At 43.7% G+C, this 24,665-nt stretch overlaps 1 protein-coding gene across 4 annotated transcripts in view; it reads left to right on the top strand.

Moving 5' to 3' along the window:
* Positions 1-24,665, top strand: part of ADCYAP1R1 (ADCYAP receptor type I) — a 220,816-nt gene that overhangs the window by 112,606 nt on the left and 83,545 nt on the right. For all 4 annotated transcript variants that reach the window (XM_059729227.1, XM_059729228.1, XM_059729229.1 and 1 more), the window contains exon 4: positions 18,853-18,960. In XM_059729227.1, the coding sequence (XP_059585210.1) occupies positions 18,853-18,960 (108 nt within the window). The remainder of the gene's footprint in view (positions 1-18,852; positions 18,961-24,665) is intronic.

The raw sequence follows: 24,665 nt of genomic DNA on the forward strand, positions 1-24,665 counted from the left end.
GGAATTTTTGAGGGCCTGTTCAGCTTGGAGGAAAGTACTGCACAGATTGATCCGGAGCTCAGGCATCTTGTACAGCCCATAGATCGATTGCTGTTTTGGCAAAGGACTTACTGTATTTCTTAGGTGAAAAGTTATCTTGCCCTAAAGCTCTTCTTGATCTCCTTTGCTAACTCCACCTCCATCCTGAGTTAGACTAATGTTAAGTATAAGAATAACTTATCCATTTTATGTTAATCCATGTTCATCCAGTATGATACTGCTCCCTTGCTACTTCCATGTCTGGGGGTGGCTTGGGTAACCTTCAGTAAAGGTATCCTTTTTGTAGCTGTGTTGGTCTAGAGGCAAAAGTAATCAGGGCATACGATAGAGGTGATATCTTTTATGAAACCAACTGGATTTTTGCAAAAAAAAAAAATAAAAAATCTTTAATTGCAAGTTTTTGGGCACAAGCGCCCTTCTTTGGCGTAGAAGAAAAGATTGTAAAAGTTTAACTTCAAACCTCCTGTGAAATATGAACTTTGATTTCTACCTAGGAGAACTTTTCCAATCTTTTCTCCTATGCCTGAAGAAGGGTTCTTGTGCTTGAAAGCTTGCAAATAAAGAACTTTTTTTTCTGGCGACAATCTAGTTGGTCTAATAAAAGATATCACATCTACCATGAGTTCTGATTCCTTCAGTAAGGGTAGACACTTTAATGTGGTCACACAGCAGAAAATGGCTGCTATAGGGCTCCATATTACAGCACTTGACCAGGTTTATCCCTTATACAGAAAGAAAAAAGAGCTGAAAGGTAACGCAAGCATTTATGTGGTCCAAGCCCCTGCTCAAGGCAGGACCATCCCTGTCTAAACACCTTAAACAAGTGTTTGTTTACCCAGCTCTGAAATACTTCTGAAGGTAGAGAGACTACATGCTCTCTAGGTAATCTGTTCCAATGCTTAGCCATGCTCAGAGTTTGGAAGTTCTTTCTAATATCCAGTTTAAAACCCCTTGTTGCATTTCCAGCTTATTACTTCTTGTCCTTTCTCCTAATGTATTTGAAGACTTTTACTAGACTTTTACTATTACTAGACTTTTACTATTGCTCCTTGTCCCGTCATCTGCCACTACTGAGCACAGTCCAGCTCCATCCTCTTTCGAACCCTGCTTAAAGTAGCTGAAGGCTGCTATTAAATCCCCTCTCAGTCTTCTCTTCCCCAGACTATATATAAGTCCAGTTCCCTCAGCCTCTCCTTGTAAGTCATGTCCCCCCAGCCTCATCACCATTTCTGTTGCCCTCCACTGGACTTTCTCCAACTTGTCCACATCCTTTCGATAGTGGGGGGCCCAAAACTGGACACAGTACCCCAGATGTGGCCTCACCATGGCTGAATAAAGGGGGATAATTGCTTCCCTTGAGCTTTTGGCAACACTCCTACTAATGCAGCCCAGTATGTCATTGGCCTTCTTGGCAACAAGGGCACACTGCTGGCTCATATTCAGCTTATTGTCTACTGTCACCCCCAGATCCTTTTTCTGCAGAGCTGCTGCCCAGCCAGTCAGCTTCCAGCCTGCACCAGTGCATGGGATTGCTCTGTCCTAAGAGCAGGACTTTCCACATGTCCTTGTTGAACATCATAGGATTTCCTTTGGCCCAATCCTCCAATTTGCCTAAGTCACTCTGAATCCTAGCCCTGCCTTACAGCCTGCTACACCCCCCAGCATGGTGTCATTTGCAAACTTGCTGAGGGTGTGCTCCATCCCATCTTCCAGACCATTAATGACAAAATAGAGCAAAACCAGCCCCAGAACCAACCCCTGGGGCACTCCACTTGATACTGACTGGCTGCCAGCTAGACACTCAGCCATTGATTACTACTCATTAAGCCTGATAATCCAGCCAGCTTTCTATCCACCTTATAGTCCATTCATCCAACTGGTACATCCTCAGCTTGCTTCCAAGAGTGCTGTGGGAGACAGTATCAAACACCTTGTTACAGTCAAGATATATCACATCCACTGCTTTCCCTGCATCCACAGAGCCAGTCATCTCATCATAGAAAGCAATCTGGTTGGTCAAGCATGACTTGCCCTTGCTGAATCCATGCTGACTCTTCCTATTCACCTTCTTCTACTCCAAGTGCTTAGAAACGAAATGTTTGAGGATCTGCTCATGCTTTTTCCAGGGACTGAGGTGACGCTGACTTGTCTGTAGGTCCCTGGATCCTCCTTCTTCCCTTTCTTAAATATGGGCACTATATTTGCCCCTTTCCAAAGATCCAGGATCTCCCCTAATCACCATGGACTTTCAAAGATAATGGCCAGCAGCTCCATAATTGTATCAGCCAACTCCGTCAGCATTGCATCTGGCCCCATCAGCTTGTGCATGTCCCACTTTTCTAAATAGTCCCTAACCTATTGTTTCACCACTGAGGGCTGCTCACTTTCTCCCCAAACTATGCTGGCCTGTACAGTAGTTTGGGAGTTGACCTTGTCTGTGAAGGCATTGAGTACATCAGCCTTTTCGTCATCATGTCACTAGGATGCCTCCCTCCTTCATTAAGGGACCCACAGTTTCTCTGACCTTCCTCTTGTTGCTGACATACTTGTAAAAACCCTTCTTAATCCCCTTCACATCCCTTGCTAACTGAAATGCCAATTGTGCTTTCGCCTTCCTGACTTCATCCCTGCATTCCCAAACAGTATCCTTATACTCTTCCCAAGTTGTTTGTTCAAGTTTCCACATCCTGTAAGCTTCCTTTTTATGCTTAAGCTCACTGAAGTGTTCTCTGTTAAGCCAAGCTGGTCGCTTGCCACATTTTCTGTTCTTACTGCACATCGGGATGGTTTGTTTCTGTGGCCTGAGTAACGTTTCTTTAAAATACATCCAGCTCTCCTGCACTCCTTTCCTCCTGTATCACAATTTCTAGGACTAGGATAATTTTTGTTATTCTGCTAGACCCTTTCCAGTTTGTCCACAACTTTCTATAAATTTAGCACCCACTGATGGACAGAGTAATCCAGGCGAGGCCTTGCCAGTAATTAATATGGTGGAAGAACCACTTTGTGTGACTTGCATGCTACTCTCCTGTTGATGTATCCCAGTGTGCTATAAGGATTTTTTTTTTTGGGGGGGGGGGGGAGGGGAGAGGAGGGGTTACATCAATATTATACTGTTGACTCACATTCAGGAGGTAGTCTACTATGACCTCTGGGTAGTATTGCAACCAAGCAAGGTGGTCTTCAATTTGAATTTGTGCATTTGATTGTTTTATCCTTTGTGCAACACTTTCCCCTTCCCCTTACTGAATGTCATCTGATTGATTTAAGACCATTTTTCCAATGTGTCAAGGTCATTCTAAGGTCATTCGCCTGCCAATTTACTAAGTATGCACTCAATGCCATCCCTCAGGTCATTTATCAAAATATTGAACAGGTAGATACTGAGCTGCTGATGACTTCTTTTTGAGCAAGGTCATCCAAACATTTATGTTCCTATTTTATAGTATTTTTAGTTGGGCTGTGGTTTCATAGCTTGTTTGTGATCATTTCATGAGAGTCAGTGTCAAAAAACCTTGCCAGAATGAGGTATATCATATCCACTGCTCTTCATACATCCACAAAGCCCATCACCTTGGAAGAAAATCATTCTGATTTACGAGCATGTCTTGCACTTGATAAATCCACAGAGGCTGCTTCTTATCACCTTGCAATCCTCTAGGTGCTTAGAAGTAGGTTATTTGATGATATGCTTCAGTATCTTTCTGGGTATTGAGGTCAGACTGCCCGGTTTGTAATTCCTGGTTCCTCCTTGTTTCCTTTTTTAAAGGTGGGCACCTTTTTTGCCCTTTTCCAGTCTTCTGGGACCTTTATGAGTTCTCAGAGATAATAGCCAATAGTTCTGCAATTACTTCAGCCAATTCCTTGAGTACTTCAGGATAACTCTCATCTAGAACTGATGATTTGAAAATATCTATCTTGTTGAAGTAATGTCTAATGTATTCTTTTCCTGCTGTATCTTGATTATCTCCTCTTCTATCCTTGCTGCTCACCATGCCTGCTCTCTGACAGATGATCTTCTACCTGTATCTTAATTTGTACTGTGACCTTCCAGATGTTCTGCATGCCCATATTTTTCTATTATTCTGATTCTTAGTAATATGTCCAAGTTTCCACTCCTTGTAAAATTCATTTTTAATGTTCAAGTCATTGAAGAGTTTACTGTATAGCTCAACTGGTCTCTCATTTAGCTTCCTATCCTTCCTTCACATCAGGATAGCAAGTGCTGGTGCCTTTTATATGGTGTCTTTAAGGTAAAACCAACACTCCTGGACTTCCTTCCTCTTACATGGGACACTTAGCATGTGTTATATTTAGATCTTAGTAGACATTAATATGACTCAAAGTTTTCTGAGCACTCGCACATTAATTCTGATTACGGTCTAAATATAGACTGTGGTACACACCTGAGTCTCGAACCAGCTTGATGTCATTCAGCTGATTTTTGGTCTCAGCTTGAAGACCCACCAAAGCTTGTCTTGCATGAGTCAGTGTCTCTGCAGCAGATCCCAGGACCCAGCACAGAGGCAGAGAGCACTGTGGGACCTAGGATCCAGTGCAGAGGCAGGGAGTAGTGGATCCTGGGACCAGCAGTGCTCTCTGCCTTCATGCTCTGGAGCTCTCTGCAGCCGGACCCAAGGCCCAGCACAAAAGCAGAGAGTAGTAGGACCTGGCCCCAGGACCAAGTGCACAAGCAGAGGGCAGCAGAGTCCTCACCCTCCCATCACACCATGTTGGATGGGTGTTGACCAATAAACACCTGATTTCCAGTCCCCACCCTCCCAATGCATTGGAGTCCTGAACACCTCTGGTACGGTGGGAAGATGAGGGCTGACAGTCATCTCTTTGTTGGTTAAAGCCCCACTACTGCACTGAAGTCTTGATCCTGCTCAAGTGCTGTGAGGGAGCTTTGACTGAGAAACAACTGGCTGTGAGTCCCAGCCCCCACTAGTCTTTGATCCTATTACTTCCATGGTACAGTCAGATGTTAGCTCAAAAGGTGTTAAGTCACAGGATCTGGAAGTACCCCTCACCGGAAAAGGCTTAGCATTGCAATACTACAATGGCATTTAACATGTGTTTAGCATGTGTTTACTATTTGAACACTTGGACATGGAAGTTTTAAGTACAGTGAACACATGCTAAGTGCAATATGTAACAGTCCCCTTAGACTTGCCTTACATGGCATGCTTTTCAACAGTTCTCTGCATGTTGAGGTCTGCTTTTCTGTAGACGAAGGTTTTTATTCTGCAGTTCTTTTTCCTTAGGATCATGAGCTCTGTCATGCCATGAGTACTGTCAATGAAGTTGTCTTACACCTTGAGATTTTCAACCAGTGCTTCCCTATTAGTCAACAAGAAACTGGGAAGGATCTCCACCTGGCGTCTCCATCATCTCTAGCAAAAAGTTGTCCACAACACAACCCAATAACTTGCTGGACTGTCTGTGTACTGATCCATTATCCTTCCAGCAGCTGGATGTTTAAATAGAAGTCTGACCCATCTCCTCCTGCTCGTTCTGTGGTCTGTGCTAAACATCACCATGGTATTACAATTGCAGCTTTTTCCATTTATCTCAGCTCAGAGACTTTCAAGATGTCTATGCCTTATTTCATTCTCTGTGGGTAGATTCTCTTAATAAATTACATGGTGGAATTTTGCTTGAATAAGGTCTTCCAGATAAGGACAAGGGTTTCTGGAAATGGAATACTGCTGAGCACCCTTCTCTCTTTGTAGTTCACAGTAGCCACCTGAACCACTAGCTATTTTGCCATGTCTTCTGTTATAGAATATGGGTGTTTTTACACACAACATTTTTCCTCTTTTTTGTACTGCAAAGGCATGATTGTTAGAATGAGCGGGTTTTCCAGATGCTTTAAAAGTCTTTCTGGCTCATTAAAGTAAAACTCCTTGGGCATAGTTTAATTTGGCTTGCCTTGAATTAGAGCATCACACCCATGGATTCACTGCATGCAAACACAAAGGCACTCAAAGATGTGTAATGAGCCTCTTTGTCCACCGGGTGGTGCTGCAACTTTTTTATAGTTCACCCCTTCAAATTGCTTTCGCTTTCAGATAGATTCTGCTTTTTTCTTTTTCTTGAGCCATCTGCTGGCTCCCTGCTTCCACAGCTGCGTGACAGGACACAGAGTTGGGGAGCCCTGGGCCAGGACCATCCCACTCTCCACAGGACTGGGCTGTCCTGCTCACCTGTGGCACTGACCAGGGACCAGGCTTAATTTGTTTGAAAACCTAGTGTGTGCAAAAACTGATGTGACGCTCCAAAGCTTAATTTGATGGAAAACCTAGTGCATGCAAACACTGATGCAAAGCTCCAAAATGAACAAGTTTAAATTGTATAGACCTATTTAATTTAATGAGGATTAAACCCTGTGGTGTGTACAGGTGTCCTATGAGTGGACTGAGGCCCAGTGCAAGTAAGAATAACTCATATAAGAAAAAATTAACAGCATTGGGACCCATGGCACTATCCTGGCAATACAGTAACTTTCTCTAACGTAACTATTCATTTTTGTTATACTTAAAGCAAGTATTAAAAACCTCACTCCCCAGATGTATTGATCTTTTTACTTTTCTCTGTAATTAGAGGTGGGGAAAGTTGCTTCCAACATCTTTTGCTAAATGGTAGCTTCCCTTTTAAGCTCTCCAGAACACACCTAGGGCCAGTGGTTGGCAGCGCTTAAAGGATTTTGGAGATTTTCTTGGACAAGGCTTTCTTGGCAGGTAACAGTGCAAGTGCAGCAAGGAGCAAGGACTCAAAATAAATATCCAGCAGCTGTAAAATAGAAGCAACTTTACAAGAGTGAAAGATTTGTGCCTCTCTAATTGCAGATAACAGTTTCCATCTGTTAAAAAATTGCACTTTCTCATGTGCAAAATACTGTAGGAAATAAGTAACTTGGTATTAGCCTTTGCTTTTTAAAATCAGCACTATGAGTCTTACATGCTAAGTAGAAAAGGAATGAAACCAGAGCCTTTCATCCGCAAAGAAAGTTGTCCTTTGATTAAATTGCCGGACATGAGCTATGGAGATCAAGGAGCTCTTTCCACCTTTGTCATTGACTGTAGGCAAATAATGTAATTTGGTTTTGGCTTTGTTCCCTGTCTGTGAAGTAGGAATAACACTATATTCATACTTCATAAAGCTGTTGGGAGGAGGCATCTTTAAATAGGTAGGAACATAAAATACCTAGCAGTTCAGGTATTATGACGATATAGGATGTTTAAGAACCTGGGAGACTTTCTTGAACCAGAATGACTTGGATAAAATACGGTGCAGTGCTGAAGCAAGATTGGTGTAGATTTGGCAATGCAAAACACAGTCCATGGGGCTCTGGAAAACTCTGCTTTTCTCAGCCCATCTTCATGTAAGGGATTTTTATTTTGCTAATATCCCATAAAAACCACTTGTGCTTAACTTCCTACTTTTTGTCTTCCTCAAATAGTCAAGTATTAATAATGCCATTTCCCCCCCAAATCTAAAGCAAAAAAGTACAAATAAGTTTTCCGATTTTTTCCTCCTTGTTTTTGTAAAATGAATAAACATTTTATTTATTTATTTTTTATTTAAATAAGTTTGGACTTTGGTTTTCAAGTTTCACCTCTAAATAACCTGCTCCCTAATTATGAAGTTTCAGGATAAAATACTGGCGCAGCCATTACTACAATTGCTCAAGCAATTAACGTTAAATAATTACAGTGTGATGCTAGATAACATTTTTCATGCTATGGAACATCTTCAGCCTGAAGACATGCAAAAGGAAACCATGATAGGGGGAAGATCCTAATATTCTTGCTAATGCTTTGTATGGGTTTTATTGTGCAAAGTCCCTCAGATCAGCTTGTAATTTGTAAGTTGAAATGCTTCAAAGTAGAGGAAGGGAGGGGCAGAATTTGCACCTCATGGGACAGACCCTTGCCTGGTACAAATTTTTGTGGTTCCACTAAATCAGTGTTTTTCAACCTGTTATCCCCCTGGGGGTCCACAGACTCTGTCTAAGGGGTCTGCGAAAGATGGTAATCATCAATCAATTAAAAATATGTGGATACCCACGCTTACCTCCGTTCAAACTTTTTTAGGGGTCCACAAATGAAAAAAGGTTGAAAAACATTGCACTAAATGTAAATGAGTTGTAACAATTTGCATCATCAAGAGCAATTAAGTGGAGGGTATTGATGTGTATTGATGGGTGTGCAAAGGGGTCACAACAGCCTTTCACTAATAGTAAGCTGAATTAACACAGTTTAGTCATCCCCAGTCCAGAGGCAACAGCTGACAGAGGTGGCCACTAGATGGCACATGCTAGGGCTGTGTGAAATTTCGCCACCAGTTTTGTTTTGACGCTGTTTTGACTCATTTTGAGGTTGAAACAGCAAAATCCAAATGGAACAAATACGGTCGAAACAGCCTTGAAACAAAACGAGGCAAGTCGAAACCTTTCACTGTTTCGACACTGTTTCGACATTTCACCCATAGGCTATAATGGGGAAGGTCGAAATAGCCTATAACTGTCATTTTGGCCTGATTTGGATGAAACTTGCAGGAATGATAGCCATTTCTACAAGCATGAAGCCAGCCTGGTTTCAAGTGGATAGGTGAAGCAAGTTCAGAGAAACTGCGCCCCAAAATCCTGAAAGCAAAACTTGCGTCACGTGTACGTGTTAAGCCACAGCAGGGTCAAAACTACAGGCATGCCAGCCCCTGCTGAGGCCACAAAGCCTGCCAAGTTTCAAGGAGATAGGTGCAGGGGTTTGTGGGAAACTGCATCTCAAGCTGCGGACAAGCAAACTCGTGACATGGGTGACACTGCGTGTGTTAAGGCGCAGCAGAGTCAAAGCTGCAGGGATGGTAGCCCCTGCTGTGGCCACAACACCTAGCAGCTGTGGAGGAGATTGGTGCAGGGGGCTTCTGGGCTTTAGCTGCTGACAGGCAAATCTCGTGCCATGGGTGTTTGTGCAACTGTGTTTGTCTTGGGGCACAGGGGCTGGGTGAAAACTACTGCGGGCCTGGCTGCTAGGCCCTGCTCCAGCCACAAAGCCTGTCAGCTGTTAAGGAGATGGGTGCATACTTTAACAAGGCCTGTCGGGCTTGTGGGAGGGTCAGTGATGTTGCGGGAGGGGCGGTGATGCCGCGGGAGGGGCGGTGATACCCTGGAAATAGCTGTTAAGGAGATGGGTGCATAGTTTAACAAAGAGAAGGCTGAGAGCTGACTTGGTAGCAGCTTACTGCTACATCAGAAGCGTACATCTAGGGCTCAATAAACAACTGTTCACCAGGGCACTAGGAGTAATGGTCACAAACTCCTGGAAGATTGTTTCAGGCTCAACATTAGGAAAAACTACTTCACAACTAGGGTGTCCAGGCTATGACCTTTACTTCTAGTGGTCCTGAAAGTTTCATCCAAATCAGGCCAGAAATGACGAAGTTTATAGGCTGTTTTGTCCTTCTCCATTATATCCTATGGGCAAAACATCGAAACAATTTCACCGTTTTGCCCCTGTTTCGACGGAATGGAATGGAACGGCTGTTTCGAGTTGAAACAAAATTTGAAACAAAACACTGTTCCATCGAAATGTCAAAACGCTGGTTGAAACGGAACGCTGCCGTTTGGACCAGCCCTAACACACACACACACACACACACACACACACACACACACACACACACAGAGTAAATGCTGTGTTATCCAGCACCTTACAAGCTGGCGTGCTCTATTAACTGGCATGCTGGCTTGTAAGGTAATGTGAAACCAGAAGTGCCCACCATGGCACTTCCAGTTTCTCTGAGCCCCCATGGCTTGGGGCAAAGCAGCTTGTGCTGCCAAGCACCCATGGCCCAGGGGCATAACAGGCTGCGTGGGGCCTGCCTCCCTGTTGGGCCTGCGGAAGGGTCAGTGATGCCACAGGAGGGGCAGCGATACCATGGATGTGGCAGGAGAAGAGGCGGCCTAAATACGCAATGACACCTGTTCAGGCCGCTCAATTAACCGACATATTTTAACCTCCATTCCCAGGGGATGCCAGATATCAGAGTTTTTACTCTGTGTGTGTGTGTGTGTGTGTGTGTGTGTGCACACACACGCACACACAAACATATACATATATAAGTGTGTGCGCGCGTGAGTATATGTACATGTATGTGTGCACATGTGTGTGTGCATATATATGTATATATATATGTGTGTGTATGTATATATATACTGAAAGCTGTTTGTGAGAGGGGCTGCTGGTCTATTATTTGTCTCGCAAAGGTTGAGTGGATTTTCAACATGTAACAATTGCACACACTTATTAGTAATCAGCAGTATTCTTTCTAAATTGAAGGCCTTCCATTATGCACTTTATTTATTCTGGAATTTATTCAATGATTTTTCTCCTCTTCTCTTATTCACCCCATGGCCAACATTTTCAAACTGAAGTAATTATTTTGGATGTGGTGTGTTTTGGATGCTGGAATGGAAACACTTTACAAACTCTTTGATTTTGAGAAAACATTGAGGAATCATATCAGCAGATCAAGTCCCTTTTAATTGCCTTAGTCTGACCACCCAAAACCACCATTCACTTTTGAAAATGCAGGTCCTGTACCCAGAGACTTGCTTATGTCTGGGTTTTTTTATTTTTTATTTTGGTATTCATTTAGATTTATGAAAGAATTGGAGATGGCTATCTCATTTTCTCCCTCCCTATAAAAGGCTTTATGCCTAAAATGCCCTTTCAAAGTTATTGTGCATGGCATAATTTAGTTTAATATGCTTGCTCTCCACATTACTTTTCCTCTGATATTGCTCTTCCAAAGCAAAGTGACCTTGAAGATAATATTTTAAACCAAGAAATGAATTGAGGAGGTAAAAATCATACTGAATGTTGTAAATCAGATGGATTTGTTTTCATCTTAGGACTTGACTTTGAATGCATTTTTCATACAAGGAAATAACACAATTATTGTTTTGTTGGTTAAAAATATGGGCCAAATCCTCAGGGGGGTTCTTTGTTTTGTTTTTAATATCTATAGTGTTATGCCACCTTAAACCAGATGAAGGTCTGGCTTTATGTTTTTTAGGCAGCACCTTGAGAAGAGAGAGAGCTGAAATGACAGTATTGTTTTTCTTCAGCTTGTGATCATTTGAGGAGGGGAATTTAACACCATCTCGAAAGAGGTCTTTGTCATTGGTATTCAGTCAGAGTTCCAAAGACTTTTCTCTCAAGGACTGGTTGAGACATTTCAGATACGACGAGAGCCTTTCGGTTGCCATGAATAGCATAGGAAAGAGAAAGCACATCGTTCTGAGACAGCCTGCGTTCAATGCTAAGCACGGAAAGAAAGCTTGTGTGAGCCCTGCCGAGGGGCATTGGGGAGAACTGGAAGGGCTTTGGCATTGTCTTAATTTAGTGTTTGGACAAGACATTCAAACAATGAGTGTCTTTATTATTCAATTTATAGTGAACTCATGCACCTCTCTGCACATCAGACAAGCCAAATCCATCCTTGGTGTAACTCTCTTGATCCTGCTAGAATTGAAGCTGGGCACATCTACACAGGTGCTTTACTGTGCAGTAAAGCATCACCAACTACATGCACATGGCAATTAAGCCAGCGTAGACTGATTTACTGTGCTGTCAGATAGTCCCTTCCGACACAGATAAGATGTGACGATGGAGTAAATTACTGTGCTTAAACCTACGTGTAGACAGTGATGCCTGGATTAATTTACTCTGACTCAAATTGCCCTGGAGTTTATTCTGTTGCATAAATTGCACATGTAGACATGCCCGCAGAAGTGAATTTGGCCTTGCTTTCCTGAAAAATAAAATGTGTGCTTGTGTGTGTGTGTACGCGCGCGCGCGCGCATGCATACGTGTGTAATTGCACTGCAGGGTTATAACTGAGGTCACAGCCCCATTCTACTAGGCCCAGGACACAAGCACAGGAACATACAGTTCCTGGGCTGAAGAACTTACAGTCTAAAGAGAGGGTGGGAGGGTGGGAGTGTTATCTCCCTTTTAAACAGAGGGAATTGAGACAAAGAGCTCTAAAGAGCATGGGCCCATCAATCACTCCATGGTTAAAAAAAAGCGGGGTGGGATTTACAGAGCATCAGCTATTCTGTGGCAATTGGCCATATATACTCTTCTACTCAATGGTCAATGAAAGCTAACGCATTGTAGTTTAATAGTGAAACTGGAGCAAGCTGCCCTGGGATAGCTTGAATTTACTGTAGCACGAGAGTGCATACACAGACAACCGAAGTACTGTAAATCCCCTCCCCTCGACTTCCCATGTGACTTTTTTACTGTCAGACGAATCATCTATAGCAGCATTGGGACCTTAGTCCTGAAGGTCCTGAATCCCAGGCAAGACTATCCTTCTACAGTCAGTTGGCTTTTCTTATTGACTTAGACTGGGGTGCTCAATCCTTAGCTCTGGGGCCAGATCCAGTTCCCAGTGCATGTCATTTGACTTGTGGGGCATCTGCTTCAGGGCTCTGGAGCCTGATCCTGGCACATGGAGCCAAGCAAAGGTGATACAAGTCCTGGGGTCTGGCACATGGGGTCAGTGTGGGGCCCAATCTAAGAATGTGGGGGGCCAGCCAAGGCCCCATGGAGCCCGATGCAACCACATGGGCCCAATCCTGTTGCAGGGGGCAAATCTGTCTTGTGGACTTGCTGGGCATGACCCATGGATCTGGATAGGGAACATGACTTCTGAGGAGAGACTGAGGGAGCTGGGTTCATGTAGTCTGGAGAAAAGAAGATTGAGGAGAGATTCAATAGCAACCTTCAAGTAACCTGCAGGCAGGTTGCAAAGAGGATGGAGCTGGACTGTTCTCAGTGGTGGCAGATGACAGAACAAGGGAGCCATGGTCTCAAGTTGCAGTAAGGGAAATTTAGGTTAGATATTAGGAAAAACTTTCTCACTAGGAGGGTAATAAAATGCTGGAACAGGTTACTCAAGAGAGGTTATGGACTCTCCATCCTTGAAGTTTTTTAAGATGACAAAGCTTTGGCTGTTGTGATGGTCCTGCCTTGACCTGGGGACAGTCCTGCTTTGAGCAGGGTTTGGACTAGATGTGACCTCCTGAGGTCCCCTCCAGTCCTCATTTTCTATGATTCTATGACTGGCCCCATACCACTGAACCTTCTGGTCCTGTGGGCCAGATCAACACCATGGACTTAGATGAGGGCTATAGTAGTGGCTATCTAAATGGTGGCACTTGGGCCATGTGGCCTGAGAGGGGTTAATTTGGCCCTGGGCTTGGGGTCCAGGTGCCTCTCTTCCCCTATTTATTTCCTTCTTCTATTGCTGAAGTCCCCATAGTTCAACTTCTGCCTCCTGCCCCCACCCCTGGGGTAAACCATCATAGCTTGGGAGGGCCCAAGGAGTCCTCAGGGCCCCAGAGCCCCAGTGCAGCATGGCGGCACCTGTGCAGTGTGGTAGAAAGGTGCCTGGTGCATGTCATGAGTCCAGGGGGGCTCGGTGGCCCATATGGCCTCCCACCCCTCAGAAGTTGAACAGCCCTGGCTTAGATATACCATTAGTGGGGTTTTTTTAGTCCAGGTTTATTCTCTTGCACAGCATTACAGAATTAGCTTGAGTACCTCTATGATGTGCGTTAGACTGCAGTGTAGGTATATCATTAGCGCCACAACACCACTTTTTAGTGCACAGGTACCTGACCTGCTAGGCCTGGTAATGTCCATGGACAGTTGCAGCAGGAGCTGGAAGCTTCATGGTACCAAATGAATAAATAAGCTTTGAAATTCCATAGCTTTGAGCCATCTGGGGAATTAGGTTTGAATCTCTCAGTAGGGGAAAACAGCAGTGAAGAAGAGATGGCACATAATTGCATCAGAACTGTAGAGAAGTTGGGCTGGAAGGAGCCTTCAGCAGTCAACTTCTCCAACCCTCTGCCTGAGGCAGGGTCATCTCTGTCTGAACCATCCTATGCAAATCCACTTCAACCTCTTAGCAAAACTACACAGTCAACCCTGACACAAACCCAGAGCATAATTCCCTAACCTGCCACGGGTAAGGCAGGGGGATCATGAAGTCATTGTCCAGTTGTTGCAAGGCTGTTAATATACACTCCATTGACCCAAGGAAGAAAGCCATACCCCTTGCGACACAGGAGAGCAAAATCTCTCACCATCCCATCCATACTAAGCCAACTATAGAGTAGAATTCCTTCCTGACCCCAAATATGACAATTGGTCTGACCCTGGGTGAAGGGGCCAGACCCTCTAGTCAGGAACCTGCAGCTTTAAGTCCCAGCAGGAGCACTGGCACAGCCCAGTCAAAATCCTTGCCCTTGGTTGCAGCCAACACCCAATGCGTTTGAGGGCAAACAAACAAACCAAAAACTCTGACACATGTAGGAGTGGTGGGAGGAAACTATTCCCTCCCCACCCAATGTGGATCAACAGAAGGACAGTTGCAGTTGAGGTTACCTGGTTATATGATGGCTCACCTATGAGAGGGAGATCTTCACATTACCTGGACTTTAGCAATGTACATGTCTTCTCTTGCCCTCTGCACATCTTTTTGCTTCATCCCATCCCTGTGAATCTGGAAAGGAAGTGCTTTTCTGGTAGGGGGAGGCAGCTTACAATAGTGGTTAGGGCACAAGAGTAGGATGAAGAGGACCTGGATTCCTTTCCCAGCTGTATCATGGCCTGTTGTGTCAAATTGAGCCCATCCATTTGTTCTTCTGTCCTCCTATTTCTCTCCCTTTTTTCCTGTCTTGTCTTTTTAGCTTGTAAGCTCTTCAGGTCACAGGCAGTCTCCTGCTATGTTTTGTTTTTTTTACAGTGCCTACTATAATGAGCTCATTTTTCAGATGTGCTAGGTACTGTCATAATAAACAGAGCTCCATTATCACTGACTTTTCCCTGTTTATTTTATGCTGTCATGCGGGTGTTTTTCATAGTGTTTTGGGGATACTTTCTGTTCTCTCTGTGCCAGGGATTGCATGAATGTTGAAGTGCATCTAATTACAAAATTAAATAAAAACATTTTTCCTGCACTTCCACCAAAGGTGTTTGATTTAAGGGAAGGAGATCAGCAGGTGGTTTACAGAAATCTCATTAGCCACTTTGATTGTTTCCGACACCTCTTAGAAAAACATGTCTCATTACCCAGAATATTTACATAGCTCCTGGCTTTGTACTGACTCTCCTATAGCACAGCATTATAGAATACATGATTTAATTTCTTTAGATTTAAACAGGCAAAACACAATTCCTACTGGGTGACCAGACACCATCTGCAAAATCTAATAATGTTAAATTTGATCTGGATTCCCATCTTCAGTATGCTGAATGTATAATTAACTTTGCGAGTCCATGTTTTTGAGCCCTCTGGGCAATCGGGTTTAAATCTTTTACTGGAGAAACACTGCATTTACACAGTAAGGTCCCCATCTGGAAAAGGGTTCAGCAGAAAGAGCCTAAATGTGCATTTTTTTTTTTAAATGCCATACAAGAAGCGGGTTTGCAAAATCTCTGCAGTGACCTTGGGCTAAGTTGTAGCCAGCATTTCTGATGAGGTTCTTAACTCGAGGTGCATGATGCTCCTTTACCACTTAAATTAAGCTTGTTTATATTTCTATCTTTTGATGCTGTTACACTTTCTCTGCCGTTTTATTAATAGCAATAACATATTGAGCAGCCCTAGTGTGACCAACACTGACCCAATCCTGCAACCACTTACCAAGGGAAGCAAGCACCCATTTAGTGTTTCAGGATGTAGCCCTTTCACAGTAAAAAGATACAGGGCTCTTATTGCCACTCTCATTGAAGCCAAAAGAAACACTCCCTAGTAAGATTTTACCATAATGTCCTTTCTTTTCAGCTGATGTAAGTCAACATAGCATCACTGGAATCCATAGAGCTCTAATCATTTGCACTAGACGATGATCTGGCCTGTATGAGTACCAGGTCCTTGTCTCCAGACTGCCATGATAGCCTATTAGGGAATAATCTGCTTTTGCCACAGGCCTTTCTCTCTCTCATCATGCAGCAAGAGGCTTGGTCACAAAACCATTGAGACAAGTCTAGTTTTTGCTGCCTTTAAAAGTTGATGTGCTCATGTACTCACTCTCAGTACCAAATTAGAAAGCAGTCTCATGGTAGTAGAGAGAGTTAGATTTACCGGCCCTCTCTTTAATGTCGAGGGAGAAGGCTATTCCAGTTTGAGAGCCTCTGACTATATCATTTTCTGGCTATTAATGGGGGCCTTCAGGGACAGCTCTCAGCATTTTGATGCACAAACAAGGCCTGCTATGGTTTACAAGCCTGCAGGCTGGACTTCAGATTGAAAGAATTACGATAGGGATCTTCCCAAAGAATCACATTGGCCATCAGCTGCTCCTTGAAAAATATTCATAGATTATCATTTTCCTAAGCAGTGCTTTGTTTTTAGGAATATCCTAAAAACAGCTAACCTGTTTCCATCATCTCTGAGGTTTATCCTCCTGCCTCTAACTCTAAGCAAATAAGATCTGCTTGCTTGCTGTTTTTCTTCTATAAGGAGAAAACGATCCCAGTCCAAATTTGCTGCTTGTTCAAGTTGTCCTCGATCCACTGAAGTCAATGGAGCTATGGCAATTTCAAACAATTGAGCACATGTTTTATATCCACTATGTAGAGTTGGGGACAAGTGTGCAAAAAGGAACTGGTTCTGGTAGTCCACTCTGGTACCCAGCCATATCAGGCCCCAGCAGATTTTAGAGCAACCTTCAAGATGCTCTAAATGCTAATGGTGGACAGCTGGTCCTGGAACTGGCACACCAGCTGATTATAGTCAGATGATGAACGTACGCCTGAAGTGCAGCCAACCTATGATGTAGCCAACCTGCGAAACAGGAGACTATTGAGTAGAAGGAGGGATATGATATAACATTGACCATGGCATTAGCGAGCTCTTGCTATGTCTAATTCTGGTGACTGTCCTTTAAGAAGGAAGCAGACAAATGGGAAAGTATTCACAAAAGAATAAATCAGAGTCTGGAAGCTGTATCTTAAATGGAGAGACTACCAAAGCTGTACTTACATTTATCGACAAGAAGGTTGAATGCTAACTTCTTCATAGTTCAGCTATTTAGAGATTGGTAGATGTTGCTATGGTCAGCATCGCAAGACATGTGGCTGAGGGTGAATCTACACGTGCAATTAATGTGAAGCAATAAACCCCAGCTCATATCTCTCCTGAGTTTAGTGCTCCCAGGCACCATGTTTGCATGTGCACCCAGGACTGCAAGCACATTGAGAGGGGTCAGAGCAGCCCTGGTTGGCAGAAGGTCTGGGGGGGGTCAGCTTGCAAGTGCAGGGCTGCTCCAACCTGGCTCAAAATGCCATGGAGGGGCTGGTTGGGGCATGAAGGGGGCTCCAGTATGGGACTAGCTGGCAGGCAGCCCCCATGCTGAAGCACTTTCATGCCCCAGTCAGTACCGTCAGCATCTACATGTGAATTGCTGTGCAGTACATAACACCGCCGCAGGATAGTACTTGTATTTCCAAGTACGAGCCTACAACAGCATTTATTAGTTTGCTGAAGCTTAATAGGGTCGCACAGGTAGACGCAGAGACTTTACTGTGAAACTAATTTGCTCTGCAGTAACTGTCACGTGCTGATGCACCTGAGAGACCTAATTCTCCTTTTTACAAGATTTAGGCATTTAGCTATATCCTGTTGACTTTCTAGAAGAGAAGGGTATCACAAGGTCTGTTCAGTGACTGTAGGCTGAAGCTTGACCAACTGAGACTTGAAATGAGATATGAATTTTTAACACAACAATTTGTCTAGGGGACACAGCAGTTTCTCTATCACTTAAATCTTTAAATTAAGAAGGCCTATTTTTCCCAAACACATTTTATATCTGAATCAGTAGTTACAGGCCTGATATAGGAGTTACTGAATGAAATTCTCTGAATTGAGCTATGCAGGAGGTCCAGCTAAGTAAGTAAAGTTGTCCCTGACAGCCTTACAATCAGTGAATTTAGGGACAGGACATCCTTCAGCTGTCCAAGGGGGTCAGAAGATGATCCTTAAATTCCCTTGGATTCCATGAATTAATTGTCTCCACTGGGAGGTTGCACTGGGAGGTGGTAAATAAGATGTTTGTGTTGGCTCTTTTGCTAACAGGACTTTTCTGATTTTTCTCATTTTTGGTAATCAGGTAACCCTAGGGAAAGATGGAAAGGCTCCAGGTGTCCTGCCACACCTTGATGCAGTAGGGCCAAATCCAATGTACCCTGGTCTTCAAGCTGTCCCTCTTTAGGCTAACTCCCAGTGGGTCACATCATAAGAAGTGCTGAATCTCTGCAATTTATGATAAATTCTTGGGGATAGGGGTGGTTTGGGGTATCAGACCCTGTCAGATTTTAGCCCAGGGACTTCTTTGCCTGAGGAAAAAAACTAATGACAAGACTAAAAATTTGGCCCATCGTATTGACAGATAACTACATTTCAGAAATATTTCCTTCATGGGGCCAAATGCCCTTGTTGTGACTTGGAGCAGGTCTATTGAAGTTCAGGCAGATTTTGCCCACCAGTGGGTTTGGCCCTGACATATCTGCCACAGTACCACACTAAATGCCTCACATCTAATACCATCCCAGTCAATATAAATTAATTTTTTCTGGCATAGGCTGATTTGAAAGCGTTACTGCCTGTCATTGCAAATGAGCACGTGCTTAGCAGTTGGCCATGGAGGTGCTTGGAAATTCTCCCATAAAAGAACTGGATTTGACTGCAACTTCCCTTTTTTTCCCCTCTTTTCTTTCCCTTCTCTAGGATGCGCAGGGATGTGGGATAATATTACATGCTGGAAGCCTGCGAGTGTGGGTGAAATCGTCTTTGTCAAGTGTCCTGCATTCTTCAGAATTATTAACTTTGAAGATGGTAAAGTGGCTTCTCCTTTTGTTCCTTTGTTCCAACGGGTGGGTAGATAACTGGTGGATAACTGCGTGAGTGTGTGTGTGTGCATGTGTGTGAAGGAAAAATGTCACAGAATATGAGAAAAGAAAAAATCACCATGGCAGCAGACAGATGTCACCTTAAACCATTTTAATAGGGGAAGGTCACTTGTTGCTTGGGCTAAATTGTTCCAGTTTAGTTGTTACAGACATTTGCTCCTTCTGCGGTATAAATGAACTAAATTGCTGTAACGTGAACCCTGATTAAAACCACTATAGGGATGGGAAGATGTAACCGTTATATTGGAACATGGTATGGCAGTATAATTTAATGCAGATCAAATTGTTACATCTCTCCACACTCTCCGTCTAGATAAGAAAGAGAAAGCTCTCTCCTCAGATACCCACTATAGTCACTGGGAAGGGTGATGGCATATCGAAGGGTCTGCTGCTAGCTGCTAGTACAGGTTTAAAGGAATAGTTGGGAGTAGGGGTGTGCAAAGCAGGCCCTATTCAGTTCGGATTCAGATTTGGCCTGAATCAGGGAGAGTGATTCAATTAATTGATTTGGATCGCTGTCCCCAATTCAATTTGGCTGAATCTGAATCTGAAGATTTGATGCTGATTTGGAGAATTAGCGATTTGGACATAAATACAGCTTTAAAAGATTTTTTCTACATAGCTTGAGCTAGCAGGCATGGCTCGTGATCACTGTGATGTGGGGGCACATGAAGCATCCCACACGAGTGCAGGGGGGTGCCACATGCTCCGCAGCAAACCCAGTAATGGACTGGAAGTACTTCGGGTCCACTTCCGGGTCTGTCAGGGAGTGCACTGGGGGGGCCCCCCATGCTTCTGTGGCTTGGTGATTGGCTACAGGGGGTCTCCAGGTGCCCCCCACAGACCCAGGAGGCACCAGTTGCTGAGCTGGGGGGGGGGGTGCAAGGGGAGTTCCCAGCACGCTCCTTGGTGGACCTGGAAGTGGACCAGAAGTGCATCTGGTCCACTTCCAGGTCTGCTGCTGAGCATGCTGGGGAGCCCCCCACACTTCTGTGAGATGCTCCATGCACCCTAGTATCACAGCATTCACGAGCTGCCTGCTACCTAGAGGTATGTAGAAAAAACATTTAAGGCTGTGTCTATGTCCAAATTTCCGAATCTTTCCAAATTTCTCCAAATCGATTCAGAAGGTTTTGATTCAATTTGGAGAGATTAAAGGGTCCTCTGATTTGATTCAGATTTGGAGATTTGGCTGCCAAATCAGGCCAAATCTCTGCTGAATCGAATCAGGAACCGAAACTTCGCGCAGCCCTAGTTGGGAGTATGGTTTAGGGAACCTGTTCAGTGGCCAGTAAAACTGTTAGGAAGAAATCTGCTCCCTTCATTAGCTCCAGGACAGGAGTGGCTGTCTTTATACGCTGTCAGGAGCTCCTGGCTCCCTGTAATGAGTGTAATGCAGGCGAGACCATAGTCCTTCTGTCTCACACATCCATTGGTGTAGCCAAATGGCTGGCTAGGACATTGTTGTTTCTTCTCACAGTAATCAGGTACCAACTTGCTTTTTTCTCACAATGTTCAGTGATGGAAGGGTTAAATAGCAGCTTCCCCTGAGAAGGATACTAACAAAATTCGGTTTTGACCCCTGTCCCTCTGCAACGATCATGCAAAGTTCCACATTTCCTAGCGTGCCTCATACCCCCCAAAAAGACACATGCCTTGGTTTTGAAAGGCAGAATGAAGCAAAAAAAAAAGACCTTTCCTTGATGAGATCTATGACATCAGGAAAGTGGCAGCAAGTAACTGAGTAGGGAGCTCAGTGTGCTCAATGGGCCTTATTTTCACCTGTCGCCTTATTTTCACTTCTCCCTGGCACAGCCTTGTATTGCAGTAAATGCCATTGCTGCATTTCCTTGTTTATATGGTGTACCCCAATCTCCAGCAGCTGATCTTGGGGGAAAGGGCGTGTGTTGTATGTGAGAGAATATAGCATTTTTCCATGAATATCCATAAATGATAAAGTCCAGGGATGGATTCAGGGGTGGGAGTTGGGGGTGCAGTGGTACAATTGCACCTCCCCTTTGATTCCTGCTCCACCCAAAGTTTAAAACCAACTGCCTGGGAAGGGCAGCAACATTTCTATTAAGTCAATGTTGATAGGGCCAATTGACTCTGTGGCTCATTGTCATCTCCCTGATTCCTGCTAATCTCTCCACTCTACAGGTGTTAACGACCCTCTTTCACTTTGAACAATCTTTATGTGCCGCTATTCAAACTTTCTTTTTTTTCTCCAATGTTGCTGTCTGTTTGCCATTCCGGGTACTGCCCCTTCCATTTCACCGCCCAACAGACTGTGTTTAGCTCTATCTAAAAACCTTAGTTCAGGTGTTATCATATTAACTCAGGTGCAGAAATGACTGACATGGACGTATTAGAGGCACCGCCAAGTCACTCAAGAAGGCTAGCTTTTGTTTTCTGAATCTGAAAAAGAGACATACATTTAATTTAAATATATTTAATTATAATTTAATTATAATTAAAGACGTACATTTAATTATAATGACTACAGGACCAGTGACACCGTATCTTTTGATTATTTGGCTATTTTTTTCCTAGTTTGTTGTGTTCTTTAAACGTAATGTATAATCTAGCAAATTAGCGCACATTTTAATAGTTATATTTCTTTTTGCTCTGATCTTAAACGGAATAATTTAGTGCTAGGCCCCTAGCATATTAGCAAAGTCTCTAGTTTCTCTTTAACTGGAGAAACATGTGTTATGTTGTAGGCAATGATGTGCCACACTTTCTGCAGCCCCCCTGAAAAAATCCTGGATCCACCCATGGTAAAGTCCATGTTTTTAAGGATGCGCCTGCAAACATTGTACACACAGAGCTTGGCATATGTGAGCCTGCAACATTTCATGTGCTCGTATACATCCTCACAGTGTGCATGCTTCGGAGATTTACCAAGACATGGAGCAAGCATGATTACACTTGTGCCAATTCATTAGGATTTTAATTGACCAAAGAGTCAGGTCCTTGGTTTCAGTATCTCAACTAAAAATAAAGATCAGTTCTGATGGCAGCACAAAAGCCTCCAGTAATGTTGGGGTATTGGTTTATTCGTGACTCAGAGCAGTAATGAGTGAATCACCAGAGCTTAGTGATGATAGAAAAATAACATGCTGGTGTTTTAAGGAATTCACCATCAGTCCAGGCAGAAAAAAAATATTCTCCCTCTCTCTGGGATTTTGAGCTTGAGTCTTGGACATGCATCTACATCAACCTTATGCACATCGTTCAGCTTGGCTGCCAAACTACTTCAGGTCATCTCCAAAGCAGCGAATACATTCAAAGAAAAGTTTTCTTCTCCCCGCCTCCCTCTCCCTGCTCTGCGTCCAGGATTCATTAGTGCTCTCACTCTCCAAGCAGAAGGCTTTTATGTTATTTATTGTGCATCAACAGATGGCTGATTTATCATTTTCTTCTGATATAATTATAGCAGCCTGCTTTCAATAGAGGGGCTGTCTCACATTCCATTCAAAAGCCCTGGTTCAGAGTGGTTTGTAATGCGCCTTCTTTAAATATCCTTGAACTGAAGTTGGCAGTATACAGGATCTGCTTTTCTTTTTCTTTTCTGTTTGCAAATGCAGTGCTCATGGATGTTTCTGGCTTGACAGCACAGAGAACATCCTGTTTACCCACAGCACAGGCAAGCTTTCCCCATGCTAACCTCCCCCACAGACCTCTCCAGTCTCCCTAATTTCTAGTGGCATCAGCCAGATAGGGTGTGCCACTAAGCTGTGGTACCCTCTCATTTGCATGTGGAAAACGCCTTAAATCAGAAATAAATATATGGGGAACTGCAGTGACAAAAAGATCTATTTGCATTAAAGAGTTGAAACCCAAGGACTCCCATACAAATGCTTTTGCATCCTACCTTTCTTATTTGTTATACAGGTGGGCTTTGGAAAGTTAAGAGCTCAACCCTGAGCAGGGGGGCGAGAGGGTTGTCTTGTATAAAAACCCATTCCCCCTTGTGAACCGGGTACAGAGATCAACTAATAAAAGGGCCAAGTGTAACTCTTGAAATAGCTGGTGTTATGCCATAGATACCTGTTCACCCACCAGATTAACAGGTAATCAAATAGCTTTGAGCTCTTTAACAACTAAACTGATCCAATTTTCATTTTGCAATACTAGCCAAGAGGTGAAAGGATCTAGGTCCCTTACCAATCCCTTGAGTTGCTCATACCCATGTGAGCTCTTGGCATCATTAGGAACCCCTTGAAAATGTCACATTTCGTAGCAAGGTTCCATTAATAAAGGTGTTCATGCAGAATTAACAAATGCTTAATCAAGTGTGAGATGGTTATGCAGTCCAACATGTTACTAGATGCCTCTAACTATCTGTAACTCCATCCACAGATGTTCTTATAATGGATGAAAGCATCTTAGAGCCATCAATAGTAATTTATATTAATAATTTATTAACTCTCAACATATCATTTACAAATGAAACCTTGTTACACATATCTGGCCACATTCATGGGCTTAATGTATATTTAAATTATTTTGGCTTATATATCCGGGCAGCAGCTCTGCAGAAAAAGACCTGGGGGTTTCAGTGGACAATAAACTGAATATGAGACAGCAGGGTGCCCTTGTTACTGAGAAGGCTAACAGCATACTGGGCTGCATTGGTAGGAGCATTGCCAGTAGGTCAAGGGAAGTGATTATTCACCTCTATTCAACACTGGTGAGGCCATATCTCGAGTCCTGTGTTCAGTTTTGGGCCCCCCACTACAGAAAGGATGTGGACAAATTGGAAAGATTCCAGCAGAGGACAACGGAAAAGGTTCGGGGCTGGGGGACATGACTTGTGAGGACAGGCTGAGGGAACTGGACTGATTTAGTCTGGAGGAGAGAAAACTGAGAGGGGATTGAATAGCAGCCTTCACCTCCCTGCAGGGAGGTTTGAAAGAGGATGGAGCTGGACTGTTCTCAGTGGGGGCAGATGACAGAACAAGGAGCAATGGGCTCAAGCTGCAGCAAGGGAAGTGTTGGTTAGATATTAGGAAGAATTTTCTCACCAGGAGGGTAGCAAAACACTGGGACAGGTTACCCAGAGAGGTGGTGGACTCTCCATCCTTGGAGGTTTTCATGACCTGGGTAGACAAACCCTTGGCTGGGATGATGCAGTTGGGGCTGGTCCTGCTTTGAGCAGGGGGTTGGACTAGATGTGACCTCCTGAGGTCCCTTCCCACCCTCCTTTTTTATGATTCTATCATGACTGCCATAGGAGTACGTGAATAACAGCAACCCAAAAGATGAAGGTGTCCACATTATGTTGTGATATTAATTTAAGGCAGTATATGCATGGTAAAGTAAAAGCTAACCAATAAAACTCACATCTTGCAGGGGCCTGGGAATTATGATGGTATTTTCAAATCTGACAACAGCTTTAGCTATGCACCTTTTTTTTTTTTTTTAATTTCCAATCTAAGTGCCTGGTAATACTTGCATTGGTTTGAGTTGGGGCAGAGTACTCTTTGTTGCTGAGCATTCTTTTCAAATTTCATATTATCCATTATCTTCCATATGAAATTCTTCTCAGTCTTCCAAATCCCTCTGTTCCCAGGATACAGCAGCCTAGATTGTTTTATATGAACTAAGAACAGGAAAGAAAGGGCA

This window comes from Alligator mississippiensis, chromosome 5, assembly GCF_030867095.1.
Source record: "Alligator mississippiensis isolate rAllMis1 chromosome 5, rAllMis1, whole genome shotgun sequence".
Classification (NCBI taxonomy): domain Eukaryota; kingdom Metazoa; phylum Chordata; order Crocodylia; family Alligatoridae; genus Alligator; species Alligator mississippiensis.